General features: G+C 41.5%; 1 protein-coding gene across 1 annotated transcript in view; it reads left to right on the forward strand.

Annotated features, from left to right (window-relative positions):
- The window catches only part of dnah6 (dynein, axonemal, heavy chain 6), a 228,725-nt gene that overhangs the window by 79,944 nt on the left and 133,423 nt on the right, over positions 1-15,358 (forward strand). The window contains exons 33-36 of the mRNA XM_078394918.1: positions 143-291; positions 5,610-5,717; positions 11,449-12,004; positions 12,932-13,054. Of these exons, the coding sequence (XP_078251044.1) occupies positions 143-291; positions 5,610-5,717; positions 11,449-12,004; positions 12,932-13,054 (936 nt within the window). The remainder of the gene's footprint in view (positions 1-142; positions 292-5,609; positions 5,718-11,448; positions 12,005-12,931; positions 13,055-15,358) is intronic.

Raw genomic sequence — 15,358 nt, forward strand, 5'->3', positions numbered from 1 at the left:
TACTCTAGTTTAACATTATGAGTAAATTTGGAGTTATGCTTAGAAATTTGGCTGCCTAATCCTTGATTTGATAAGTGCAGTTAAAATTACCGTACAAATCATTGGGAAAATCCATGTTTTAAATTTTTTTTGTTCACTTCAGGTCATTTTGTACTCGGAAGGTTTTGAATCTAGCAAGGTTTTGGCCCGAAAGATGACTCAGATGTACAAACTATGTAGTGAGCAGCTCTCCCAGCAGGATCATTATGACTTTGGCATGAGAGCAGTCAAATCTGTGCTCGTTATGGCTGGGTAAGAAAACAAATTCAAATATGCCTGTTGTTTACAGTAACTATAAAGGAAAAGAATAAACTTAGCAGAAAAATGTTAAATCTGTTCATATATAACTAGAATTATCAGGCTTGGTGCTCAACTATCTGACCTTCATTGAATTTAAAGAAGAAAATCAGAAGGTTTCTACAAAGTGGCTGATACACCATTAATGCTTAATTTAATTTGAAAATTATACATCAATGCATTAGGTCAAATACTGTGACATTAACCTTGAAATTGAACATGAGAATTAAAGTAAGGGAAAAGATAACAGGGCCGCTATTATGTACTTTGAAAAATCATTAAAGCAGTGATTAGTGCCAGATGACTAGATACAGCAATTGTGTCGGTACTGAGAAAGATAATTAAATCCTTACATAAGCTTTTTATAGAACGCATTTAATATTGTAATGTAAAGATTAGTCAACACATGTTTAAAAAGGTAAGATTTAAATTAATTTCATTTTCGAACATGTAAAAGAAAGAGTAGATGAGACACAATAATAAATGTGTTATGTTTGGATTTAGGCTAGAACCAGTGGAGCCAGGAAAGAAATAGCTGGATGGATAAAAATTTGAATAGAAAACAAAGAGAGTTAGAAAGAGATGTTCCACATGGACATGCTTAGAAATTGCCTTGCTCCATTTTGAAGTATCATAATGTGGTATGTTGAGGCAAATGGGTTATTTTGAAAAGTTCTTGCAGCAGTTCAGTCTGAAGATGGGTACCAAGGTGAAACGTCTTAAGTCCATTTCCCTCCATCAAAATGCTGCCTGACCCACTGAGTTTCTACACCACTTTGTCTTTTGCTCCAAATTCCATCATCTGCAGTCTCACATGTCTCATTTGAAAAGGTTGCAGTAATTGCAATATTTGCCTCAATTGTGTGTGCAATGATGCTATTGTGTTCTTTATTTCAAGTTCTTCTCTATGTGGCAGCCTGCATTGCACCAAATGGGATGGAGTCTGAGCTTCATTTTGCTTTCAGCAGTTTACCATGCAGCAACCATACCTGGTATTTGGGCCTTAAAGGCATACTCTCCATGACTGTGTCACTGTGGTTTTCAGGGAACGCAGAGAAAAAAAGAAGAAAGAGAGCCCCAAGGTCCACTGGTCTTAATTAGCTAGGTTAATGCTGGTGGAAATGTTCTCTGTCCTGATGGACCAGGAAGTCTGCAACAGTCCATGCTCAACTAATCGAGAGATAAAAACTGAGGAATATCACACAACCATAGCTTACAGTGGGTAAACAGTTCTGATTCAGGAAGAGAGAGTAGAGTGTTTGACTAGAAGCAGAAGAGTTAAATATTGAATAAGAAAAACAGCAACATGTCGAGTTACAAGATGAAGTTACAATTCTTCAAGCTGGCATTGAGCCTTGTTGTAACAGTGCAGCAGGCTACAGATAAACAGGTCAGAGTGGAAGTGGGATGGAGGATTAAAGATGGAGATTGCCTGCTATTTTAATTCTCCATCCTGGCATCCTGGCATTTTACAACATTTTTTTTATGCTCCTTATGTTTGCATTTATTCTGCAAGTCGAATCGGAAGTAAAGAAAGGAAACGTAATGCTAGCATTTATTTTGAGAGGGCTTGTATACAAAAACAGGGATGTAATGCTGAGGCTCTATAAGTGCTGGTCAAGTGCATTTGGAATATTGTGAGCAATTTGGGGCACCATATCTGAGGAAGGGCGTGCTGGCTCTGGAGAGGGCCCAGGGGAGGTTTACAAGAATGATCCCAGGAATGAGTAGGTTAACATGTGATGAGCGTTTATAACATATAACATATAACATATAACAACTACAGCATGGAAACAGGCCTGTCCGGCCCTACCAGTCCACGCCGACCATTCTCCCTGACCTAGTCTCATCTACCTGCACTCAGACCATAACCCTCCAATCCCCTCCTATCCATATACCTATCCAATTTACTCTTAAATAATAAAATCGAGCCAGCCTCCACCACTTCCACCGGAAGCCCATTCCATACAGCCACAACCCTCTGAGTAAAGAAGTTCCCCCTCATGTTACCCCTAAACCTTTGTCCCTCAATTCTGAAGCTATGTCCCCTTGTTGGAATCTTCCCCACTCTCAAAGGGAAAAGCCTACCCACGTCAACTCTGTCCGTCCCTCTCAAAATTTTAAAAACCTCTATCAAGTCCCCCCTCAACCTTCTACGCTCCAAAGAATAAAGACCCAACCTGTTCAACCTCTCTCTGTAGCCTAAGTGCTGAAACCCAGGCAACATTCTAGTAAATCTCCTCTGTACCCTCTCCATTTTGTCGACATCCTTCCTATAATTTGGCGACCAGAACTGCACACCATACTCCAGATTTGGCCTCACCAATGCCCTGTACAATTTCAACATTACATCCCAACTTCTATACTCGATGCTCTGATTTATAAAGGCAAGCATACCAAACGCCTTCTTCACCACCCTATCCACATGAGATTCCACCTTCAGGGAACAATGCACAGTTATTCCCAGATCCCTCTGTTCCACTGCATTCCTCAATTCCCTACCATTTACCCTGTACGTCCTATTTTGATTTGTCCTACCAAAATGCAGCACCTCACACTTATCAGCATTAAACTCCATCTGCCATCTTTCAGCCCACCCTTCCAAAAGGCCCAAGTCTCTCTGTAGACTTTGAAAATCTACCTCACTATCAACTACTCCACCTATCTTAGTATCATCTGCATATTTACTAATCCAATTTGCCACACCATCATCCAGATCATTAATGTAAATGACAAACAACAGTGGACCCAACACAGATCCTTGGGGCACTCCACTAGACACTGGCCTCCAACCTGACATACAATTGTCAACCGTTACCCTCTGGTATCTCCCATTCAGCCATTGTTGAATCCATCTTGCAACCTCACTATTAATACCCAACGATTTAACCTTCTTAATCAACCTTCCATGTGGAACCTTGTCAAATGCCTTACTGAAGTCCATATAGACAACATCCACAGCCTTGCCCTTATCAATTTTGTGCCTGTATTCGCTGGAGTTTAGAAGAATGAGGGGAGACCTCATTAAAACGTACATAATAGTGAAAGACTTGGATAGAGTGGATGTGGAGAGGATGTTTCCATTACTGGGAGAGTCTAGGACTAGAGGTCATAGCTTCAGAGTTATCATCATCTTTTAGGAAGGCGATGAGGAGGCATTTTTTTTAGTCAAAGGGTGGTGAATCTGTGGAATTCTTTGCCACAGAAGGCTGTGGAAACCAAGTCAGTGGATATATCTAAGGCAGATTCTTGATTAGTACGGGTGTCAGAGGTTATGAGGAGAAAGCAGGAGCATGGGGTTAGGAGGAAGAGATAGATCAGCCTTGATTGAATGGCAGAGTAGACTTGATGGACCAAATGGCCTAATTCCGCTCTTATCATTTATGATCTTGTGATCTTATGATCTCTGTTTTCTCACTCTTGAACTTTACTATTAACCATTAACATTAAATCTGCAACCATGACCTCACCTTGGTCCTTTATTCCCTATCGACACCTCTTCCCACTTTCTGTGCAGCTTAAATCTAATGTTTTTCTCTCGTTCCCAAGTACCTGGCAAAGGTATCTGACTTGAAATAATATTGAAATTCCTCCTGGGACCGATGCAGCCTGACCAGCTAAGCATTTCCAGTACATTCTGTTTGTATTGCAATTTAAAAAGAAATGGGATTTGTGATTAGAGGAGGGTTGTGGTGGGGCTGGAAACTCATCAATAGTTGTTGTGTCAAACATCAAAGAATACATTTGTTGCTCAGGATTGTGTCTCGTGCCTAAACATTCATAGCCACTTTATCCATCACCTTATGTCAGAATTATGAACAGTCTCTTGTGATTGCATAGTGTTCACTTCCTCTTGCAACTCTTCAGATAACGCAGCAGCTTGCAGCAACCTAGACAACTTCCAGTTATATTTGACAAATGACAAGTAGTATTTGTGTCACGCATGCCACCCAATCTGAAACAAAAGAGTCCATATTCTCTTGACATTTAGCGGCATCACCAATCTTATGGATCACCAATAATTAAAAACAAATTGAAATTAAATAATTGGTCAGCTACATGGCCTGATGCTTGGAAACTGCCAAGGTGCTTTAACTTATAAACTTATCATTTATGGCATCAGAATTACCTCAGAACCCGCACCCTCATCTCTCTTAATGCCTTCCACCAAATGTCTCTACCAGGTGATTCTGACCGTACTCAACCATCCAGGCCCCAGCACTTATGACTGATGTCACGGGCCTCTCCTGCTTATTAGGCTTCTCCTCACCAATACCCTCCACTAGTGGTCTTGGCTCAGGATCCAGACTTGTCTTCTTTTGTGTGTTCCAATGAGTAAAGTTTGTGCAATCTTATGCAATGATTTGGAATTCCTATGTTACCAAACTTTGCAGTTGTGTGTCTCTAAACAAAATGCTCATTGGTCCACTGTGGACCACCCAAAGAAAAGTTGTTAGCTTAGCTTTCATCTGGAATAGATGATAGCAACTGGTGAAATGGAACAATCTTTTGGAGGAATTTTTCAGCATAATCTGTGAAGAGAAATGTACAGATGATGTTTCAGCTTGGGACCCTTCACCTGGATTCAGTTAAACAATATATTGTTATGGATAGTAGACACAAAATGCTGGAGTAACTCAGCGGGACAGGCAGCATCCCTGGAGAGAAGGAATGGATGACGGTTTGGGTCGAGACCCTTCTTCATGTTATGGATATGCAGCCCAAAAATGAAATAATGCCCTAATAGTAGATAGATGAAGTGAAGGAAGAAGAATTAGCAAATGAGACAGTCGGCAAACTGATGGATGTGAAATAGCTATGGATTAAAATTAGACTGTAAAACCTGTTCGTTTGTCAATTTTAAAGGTAATATTTTCCAGAATTGAGTCTTATGTTCACCTAAATTCATACACATGCTGCTATGAATGGAGCTATTCAATGTTGCCATGATGAGTGAAATCTTTGTCTTCATTTAGTTGATGTGGAAATATGTTGTTCTCAATATTTCTGTTGGCATTTAATGAAGTGAACAGGAGGGTCTCGACCTGAAACGTCACCTATTCCTTCTCTCCAGAGATGCTGCCTGACCCACTGAGTTACTCCAGCATTTTGTGTCTACCCATAATATTCAAGCAGATGTGTATTAATATTTCACTCCAATAAAAATAAGGATTTTCATAAAATATATATTTTGGTTATATATTAATTGATTATACAAGGTTAAAAGACAATTTTGATAAGTTAACATTTCAATTATTATTTTTTCTGTTCAGGTCATTGAAAAGGGAGAATCCAGACCTGGATGAGGATGTTGTGCTGATTAGAGCATTAAGAGACTCTAATCTACCAAAATTTCTGACGGATGATGCAGTGCTTTTTGGGTATATATTGGATCCTTAAATCTAAATGATCCTGATAAGCATTTCATGTACTATCTTATTTGGCATAATATTTCAGAATGTTGTGCAACATCAATTAACATTTAGCAATGTAAATTCAGTGTATTCTTTCAAGAGAGTCAAGAGTGAAATCAAGGGTGTTTAATTGTGATTTATACTGACCATGGAACTATGAAATTCTTACTTGCAGCAGCTTAACAGGCCTGTAAGCACAAGACACAGATAAATATAACAATTTTAAAAGATCACTAAATTAATCAACATAATACATGTAAAAATAAAACAAAGTCTGTAGTACGACCAAAGACACAGTCAAGAGGATTAGATGTTCATTTTTGCCAAGGTTAATGTTGTGCATTATTCTAGAGCCTGATGGCTGCTGGGAAGAAGCTATTCTTGAACCTATTCTTGGTGGTCATGGTTTGCAGGCTCCTGCACATTCTTCCCGATGGTGGGAACAAAATGAGAGTGTGCCAGGATGGTTTATTTTAGTCCATTTATAAATGCCCAGTAATTGGATTATATTCATTTCAAATATTCCCTCAAGATATTATACAGAGCCAGAACACCACAACCTCCACTCTGGCGGCCATGTATACATCTTTGTTGGGGCTCATTAACAACCCTGTCACAGAGCACCTTCTGATGTTGAGCAATATGGAGGCACTGACAGAGGTCACACAAAATCTTAGTACCTCTGTTAAGCATGCACTGAACCATCTGAAGCTCAGTTTTCCATTACACAACAGCACCTCCGAGGAACAATGAGCAGGAAACCAGGAGCAACTTGTTGCCTTCATTTGTGCGATACACTTGTGTGTGGCTGTTTCCAAGCATCACACCTTGTAGCTGGCTGCTCTCAGTGATCTACACTGCAAGATTACTACACATGGATAGCTCACAATTCTCCAGCAGCAAAGTGATAATAGACCTGTAGCTTTTTGCTCTGCATGAACAGAGGGATGCTGCACCATGGCAGACTGGTTTCTTGCGGAATCAGGGATATCCTATCAGGGTAGCGACAAGACCAATGTGAAATTGTTTTTGATCCTGGAGAAGGGAGATATGCAGCCCTTAATAACCTGTCTTCATTATGAGTAAGGTCCTTGTGTGGCGGCACAGAACTAACTTAAAATAGAGGTGTGAAGACTGCAGAGGCCAGATGCAGGATCTGTTATTTGGCAGTTTTGAAGATCTGGAAGTTGAATCAATGGTGAGAAGTTTAAAGTGTCAACAAATAATGGCACTTTTGTCTACCCAGTCTCCAGAATCAGCCATTGCACAGTCATTCATGAATGCAGCACCACCTCCCTCTACAGCCTCTCAATCAACACAATCACTCATGCCCCACAGATCCGGCAATCCCAGACTTCATCTTTCATTGGCCATGCTCAGCTGTTTAAGGACAATCCCACAGCTAGGGTTGAAGTTTCTCATATGCCGTCACGTATATTTGAGTGAATTCAAAAAGGAAAAGAGAGCAGACTTTTAGCAGTCAGACCAAAGCCAAAGAAGGGAGTCCATTAGGACAGCCTGGTCCACAAATAAGTGGTTAAGCATGAAAAACATTACCATGTTTTCTTTAACAGCTATATGTAATGATTTTATTTGTAAATATTTTTTCGATTGATATAATGTATTCTCAAAACACTTTACCTGTTGAAACATATTCAAGTTTATTACCAATTATATATTTAATATTGCTGCGATAAATCACACTGTTGTAGCAGCAGCTGGCATTGCTGCATACAATGGTTCACGGCTCACCTAGAAAGATTGTTAACCAGATGAGTTTTACATCAACCTGTTAATACATTGCAAGATACTTTTCTCAGCCTCATTGAAGTGAATGATACTAAAATAATTAAGCTTGTATCAAGCTGCCATATTGTTCCAGCATTGATTGTGTCTGACTTCCTCCCTCCCTCTAATGTGAGGTTGATTACAACCCTGTGAATCGTGTCCAATTCCTTGTTTCCATAATAGTATTATGGATTACATTTATAACCTCTCATAAATATATTTTTGAGAGGCATAGATAAGCTCGTCAGTCAGAATCTCTTTCCCAGTGTAGAAATGTCGACTAGAGAGCAGAACTTTAAGGTGAGAGGGAAAACATTTGAAAGAAATGTGCAAGGAAAGATTTTTACAGTGATTGGTTCCTGGAACACGTTGTAGGAGTGGTGGCGGAGGAAATACGATTGTAGCATTTAAGAGGCCTTTCGATAGACAGATGGATATGCAAGGTATAGAGCTATGTGGATCATGTGAAGGCACAGGAGATTAGTTTAATTTAGCATCATGTTTGGCAGAGACATTGTGGAGTGACGGGCCGCTTCCTGTGCTGTACTACTCTATCTTCTAAGTTCCATGGTTACCTTTGAGGTGAGGATTCCAATGAGGTGCAGAAAAATTTGAGTGATGACACATCAGCTTCAGGTTTCTCCTTATTTTCAATGCTCCAAAATGAAAAATTACATCAGAACATTAGTAAGAAATTACCCTATGTGTAGAAAAGTGAGACACTGCATTGATCAGATTGGCTTGTTGAGATCTGGCTGAAAAGCAGTGCTTCATCTGATTATTATCAATAGTTGTATCCTAGGTGTTCCTTGAAATTGTCAATGGATCAATGGATTAATATTAATAATAATAATAATATATTTATTTTATATAGCGCCTTAACACATGCACAAAGCGCTTTACAAATACAATTAACATAGAAACAAACAGACAAACAGACAAACTATCCTGACGGAAAAGCGGCGAATAATCAACGCCAGCGTCCTCTCACGTCAGGGTCCGGCAGTAGACATTAAAGAACACAAGACACACAGATACAATTTTTTACAGAAAACAGCCATCACAGTGATTGCTCTAGGCATACCCTCACTGTGATGGAAGGCAAAGTCTTATCTCCTCCTCGTTTTTCTCCCGTGGCGCCACGAGGCGATCGAGGCTCCCAACCCCTTGAAGCCCCCACCGGGCGATGGAAAGTCCCAGGGTCGAGCCAAGCAGGCCGATGAAAGTCCTGAGCCCCCACCGGGCGATGGAAAATGCCGCGGCCGAGCCACGCAGGGCGATGAGAGTCCTGAGCCCCCACCGGGCGATGTAAAGTGCTGCGGCCGAGCCACGCAGGGCGATGAAGGGCCTGCGGGCGGGTTGATCGTGCCTCGTGCTTCGGGGCGGTCGAAGCTGCTACGGCTGGAGCTCCCAAAAGCCGGTCGCCAGCCAGGGACCTGCGAGCTCCCGATGTTGCGGTCTGCAGGGCCCACGGCCGAAGCCTCCGAGATGGTAAGTCCAGGCCCTGCGACCGGAGTCTTCGAGGTCGATCCCAGCTGGAGGCCGCCGACTCCACGATGTTAGGCCGTTGCGCGAACGGAGATACGACACGGTAAAGGTCGCATCTCCGTTGAGGAGGAGATTTAAAAAAAGGTTTCCCCCAACCCCCCCACCACCCCCCCCACCACCCCCCTACATACACAGAATTAAAAATAAAACAAAACGTACATTTAACATCAACAATGACAAAAAAACACAAAAAAAAACGGAGAGACTGCCGGTGAGCCGCAGCTGCAGAACACAGCCACGCCCCTTTGATCTCAGTTGCAGTTTAATGGGGAATTTCTCAAAGTTGAATGATTGTGCACTTGACTGAGTTTAAATATTGGTCCCTCAAGTATCTCTCCATCTTTTGAATGTGCATTACTGCCATTCGTTATAACCATATAACCATATAACAATTACAGCACGGAAACAGGCCTGTTCGGCCCTACCAGTCCACGACGACCACTTTCTCTGACCTAGTCTCATCTACCTGCTCTCAGACCATAACCCTCCAATCCCCTCTCATCCATATACCTATCCAATTTACTCTTAAATAATAAAATCGAGCCTGCCTCCACCACTTCCACCGGAAGCTCATTCCACACAGCCACCACCCTCTGAGTAAAGAAGTTACCCCTCATGTTACCCCTAAACTTTTGTCCCTTAATTCTGAAGTTATGTCCCCTTGTTGGAATCTTCCCCACTCTCAAAGGGAAAAGCCTACCCACGTCAACTCTGTCCGTGCCTCTTAAAATTGAAAAAACCTCTATCAAGTCCCCCCTCAACCTTCTACGCTCCAAAGAATAAAGACCCAACCTGTTCATCCTCTCTGTGTAGCTTAAGTGCTGAAACCCAGGCAACATTCTAGTAAATCTCCTCTGTACCCTCTCCATTTTGTCGACATCCTTCCTATAATTTGGCGACCAGAACTGCACACCATACTCCAGATTCGGCCTCACCAATGCCCTGTACAATTTCAACATTACATCCCAACTTCTATATTCGATGCTCTGATTTATAAAGGCAAGCATACTAAACGCCTTCTTCACCACCCTATCCACATGAGATTCCACCTTCAGGGAACAATGCACAGTTATTCCCAGATCCCTCTGTTCCACTGCATTCCTCAATTCCCTACCATTTACCCTGTACGTCCTATTTTGATTTGTCCTACCAAAATGCAGCACCTCACACTTATCAGCATTAAACTCCATCTGCCATCTTTCAGCCCACCCTTCCAAAAGGCCCAAGTCTCTCTGTAGACTTTGAAAATCTACTTCATTATTATCATCGTTGTGGCTACAATACTGACTAGTTGGCATTGACAAGATGAATTATCACACTTTTTCCCAGGGTAAGGCAGTCTAGCTAGGGGTTTTAAGGTGAAAGGTGTAAGATTTGTTGGGGACATGAAAAGTAAGTTTTTCACACAGAGTGTAGTGGGAATATGGAATGAGCTGGCGGAGGAAGTGCTGGATGCAGCTACAAATACAATGTTTAAAAGTCATTTAGATGGCTATGTTGATAGGAAAGGTTTAGAAGTATATGGGTGAAATCTTGGCAAATGGATCTAGCTCAGAAAGATACATTTTGGTTGGCATGAACAAGTCGGGCCAAATAACCTGTTTCAGTGTTGTATAACTCGATGCGTCTATGAATAGTCCAAGAAGATCAAGATCTCAACAGCCTCAGAGTTGAGCTCATCTGAGGAAAATGTACTTTGCGCAGTTATTAATATATTGACTTTTAGTTCATAATATATTATCTATGTGTATTGTGTTTACAAGCCTATTAAGCTGTTGCAAGTAAGAAGTTCTGTTTTCCATTGTTACTACATGTGACACTCTTCACCCCTGACTCCTGAGATTGCAGTTCATTAAGCATGGTACCCTTCATCAGGAACTAGAAATCACTTATCTTAAGCCCACTTCATGCCATACTATTTCAGGAATCATTCACTTAAGTGCTATATACTCTGCGGGTGGTTTTGTATGGCAAGATATGAGAATCATCTTGGCTCTCTTGGCTCATTATTGGTGGAAATATGTTGAGAAGAATTAAATAAAAATTTGAATGGATTTTGAATATGCTAGTGTTCAGGAGAAATCTCTGGATGAAGGCTACCCTGACCCAATAATATCAGTGGCTTTAGACATTGATCTATATTTCCTGATGAGTGACATTCTGGGAAAATCTTCAACTGTGCTAAAGCAAATTCTACTCGTAAGTGTCTCCTGCTCCTCTCTACATTATCGTGCATTAAAAAATGACTGCAAATTAAGATCCAATTTTTAGATAAATGTGTCTTAAATTTATTGTAATGAATATACCTTTGTATGATCCGAATGGAATGAATTACAGGGAAATTTGTCTTCTTTTCCTTCAGTGGAATCCTTTCAGACTTATTTCCCGGAGTTATTATTCCAGATCATGATTATGGTTCGTTCCAACAAACCGCCATTGAATGCATGCTTAATCGGGGACTGCAAGCTGTTCCTGCAATGATTATCAAGGTGATACAATTGTATGAAACCATGATTGTACGGCATGGTGTTATGCTGGTTGGGCCTACAGGGAGCGGCAAAACAACAGTTTATCAGATTCTGGCTGATACTCTTGGAACGCTGCATAATGCTGGTGAGATAGACCCAAACTATCAGGTTGTGAAAACATATGTGCTCAATCCCAAATCAATCACAATGGGTGAACTGTACGGTGAGGTGAACAACACTACAATGGAATGGAATGATGGACTAATGGCAATCAGCGTTCGTGCAGCTGTGAATGATGAAACGCCAGAACACAAATGGATTATCTGTGATGGGCCTGTTGATGCCCTGTGGATTGAGAATATGAATACGGTACTTGACGATAACAAGATGCTGTGTCTTGCAAACAGTGAACGGATTAAACTCACTCCTTACATTCATATGGTTTTTGAGGTAGGTGATTCTAAAATTGTTCATTATGCATATTTAAAGACCATGGGCCCCATAGAATTTCAAAACCAAAGTTTCCTACCTTCTATGTGTAAGAAGGAACTGCAGATGCTGGCTTAAACCGAAGATAGACACAAAAAGCTGGAGTAACTCAGCAGGACAGGCTGGAGAGAAGAATGGGTGGCATTTCGGGTCGAGACCCTTCATCTCCAGAGATGCTGCTCGTCCCGCTGAGTTACTCCAGCTTTTTGTGTCTATCTTTTCCTACCATCTAGCTTTAACAAATGTTCAGAAACTGACCATAAAAATGTTTCTTGCATTACTAGTAACCATATTAATGTGAATTGTATTTTAAACTGTAAGATATTTAATAAAAGCATAATTTTTAAGTTGATGTATAGAATATTGTGTTTATCAACAGAATTTTGGATGGTCATATGGTCAACCACTTGTTGAGATAATAAAAACCACACAATGTAATTCCTCTTTGGCACCGAGACATTATGACACTAGAAGCATTCATCCCATTGCATCATTCAGTACTGCAGCAAAACATCCTTATCAGTCCCATTCCCTTCTTTTCCTCTGTTTCCTTGCAGCCCTATAAAGTTTCTCGCTCACATGCCCATCAATCTCCATCTTTTATTTGTCACTTACCTATTCTAAGGGCTGATGCCACCACTTTTATTTTATGTTGAAATCCAGTCTTCTTATAGTTTAGCAAATGGTCAGTAGAAGTATTTTTCATTTGCCCAATGTGCATTACATAAACAACATGTTCCAATGAATATGATGCAAGAATAAAAATATTTGGCAGTATTCACAAATCCTAAAACTCCAGTTATGGTACACATATTTTATTACTTCATTATGATTTTCGCAGTTTAATTTGTTGCATTTGGCTAATTTTAGACAACATTTTTTTTCCAGGTACAAGACCTGAAGGTGGCATCTCCTGCCACTGTTAGCAGGTGTGGAATGGTATATATTGATGCAGAGGAACTTAAATGGTTGCCATATGTGAAAACATGGATGCAGAGGATTTCAGATAATGTAAGCTATAATATTAGCTAGAACCGGGTAGATCCGTTGAGTCCAAAGCTCACCTGCATTGGTCTAGTACCCTGCCCTCTCCCACTCCCCCCTCCCCCCTTCCCCTCCCCCCCCACTCACCCATTCACCCACTCCATCCCTCCTCAACCTGCCTTATCCCCTCTCCTCCCCTCCCCCTCACCCACTCCATCCCCCCTCAACCTCTCTTATCCCTCCTTCCTCCCCTCCCACTTCCCCGCTCCCCCCACTCACCCACTCCATCCCCCCTCAACCCCCCTTATCCCCCCTCCTCCCCCCCACTCACCCACTCCATCTCCCCTCAACCCTCCCTTATTGCCCTCACCTCCCCTCTCCCCCCCCCCATGCACTCACCCTCTCCATCCTCCCTCAACCCGGGCATCAGTCAGACCCCCCACATCCCCCTCCCTTGCAAGAGATTAATATATATTAAAAGTTATACAATATAACATTTTATATTCTTACATTATTATATTTTAAGTATTATTATTATTATTATTATTATTATTATTATTATTATTATTATTATTATTATTATTATTATTATTATTATTATTATTATTATTATTATTATTATTATTGTTTTTATTATTACCCTGGAGGTGTGTGTGTGTGTGTGTTCCATGTGTGTGTATGTGCCGCGCTGCCTGCTGGGGGTTGTAGTCCGGTGATGGTCCGGGGCACTGTGGCCGGGTGGGAGCGGGGACTATACCTCCCGGCGGGCAGCGTGGCAGCGGGAGGTGCGTACAAGATGGCGGAGCGGCAGCGGAGTGCTGGAGGAGACGCGGGAGGAGGAGGAGAAGAAGCTTCCTGCTGGGGTTTTTAGTTCCCGCTCCCGGTGATGGTCCGGGGTGCTGGGTCGGACGGGAGCGGGGACTCGATGACACCGTCGGTTGGAGCAGGTGTTGGAGGAGACGGAGGGGAACGATGAGACGACTGGGACGACGACCATCTTCTTCCTGCTCGGAATCTCCCCCGGGGCCGGGGGCGGGCGGCCATCTGTTGAAGCGGGCGCTCGAGGAGACGCGGGAGGAGGAGGAGAAGAAGCTTCCCGCTGGGGGTTGTAGTCCGGTGATGGTCCGATGCGCTGGGGCCAGGCGGGAGCGGGGACTCGATAACGCTGTCGGTTGAAGCGGGTGCTGGACGGGAACTTGGGTGGGTCCCGCCTCCCTCCAAGTTCCCATTAGTCAGATCCCGTCCTGCCCTCAACCCTCATTGGCCGGGTGGCTGTTGGGTTCCCTCTGTGAGGTCGAACACGGCTAACGGGCAGGAAAAGTTAATAAGGGATTTATTAAAGTTTAAAAAGTGATTTATTAAAGTTTAAAAAGTGATTTTTTAAAGTTTAAAAAGTGTTAAACCTTTAAAATATAACAACCATTTGAACCCTAGGACAATGGTGAGTAAGGTGGGCCTAAAATTGTTGTGCTATCGTGTACCGTTTTGGCTGTATTTTGGGAACAATTATATCCACAAACCCACAAACACATAAATATACAAGAAGAGAGTTTTAGTAATATAATAGATAGAATGTGGTTTAGCTGTTGTTAAACCACATTCTATCTATATAATATTAAACTTTAGGACACCAGTTTCAGAGTTATGTTTCTCTTTCTCAAACTAAGTTTGAAATTGTACAATTCTATGATCACTCTTTCCTTGTGATCAATTACTGTGACATCCTAATAAATCCAGTCTGATTATTGGATCTAAAATAGCCTGCTCCTTAGTTAGCTTCTCAATGAGTGCTCTAGAAAAAGCATTCCAAGGAGACGCTATGAACTCATCCTCAAGGCTATCGTAATTTAATCTGTCTAATCAATATGATAATTCATATCAACTGTGGTTGTTTGTCTACCTTTTTTGCCAGCATACATTATTTCTTTTTTAACATGTTAGCCCATGTTATGACAGTTTTACATTATGCCAGCTTTACATTATTTATTTCCTGATTTTTGCTCTATCCTATACTACAACTACAGTTAGGGGACCCACATACTACTCTCACCAGTGACTGATTCCATTTACTATTTCATATTCTACCCAAACTGATTCTACATCTTGAGCTGCTAAGTCAATAGTATTCCTCAGCATTGCAGTACTTAATCTTTATTAAAATAATCATTCCACCTCCTTTTCCTTTCTGCCTATCCTTGCAAAATGTCAAATATCCTGAAATATTCAATTCCCTTGATCATCTCGGAATAATCTCAGTAACAGCTATTTGATCATGCCCTTTTTTGTTGTTGACTTACACCTTTTGCATCCACAGATGTGGATTGATCTGCT

Source organism: Rhinoraja longicauda, chromosome 3, assembly GCF_053455715.1.
Source record: "Rhinoraja longicauda isolate Sanriku21f chromosome 3, sRhiLon1.1, whole genome shotgun sequence".
NCBI lineage: Eukaryota > Metazoa > Chordata > Chondrichthyes > Rajiformes > Arhynchobatidae > Rhinoraja > Rhinoraja longicauda.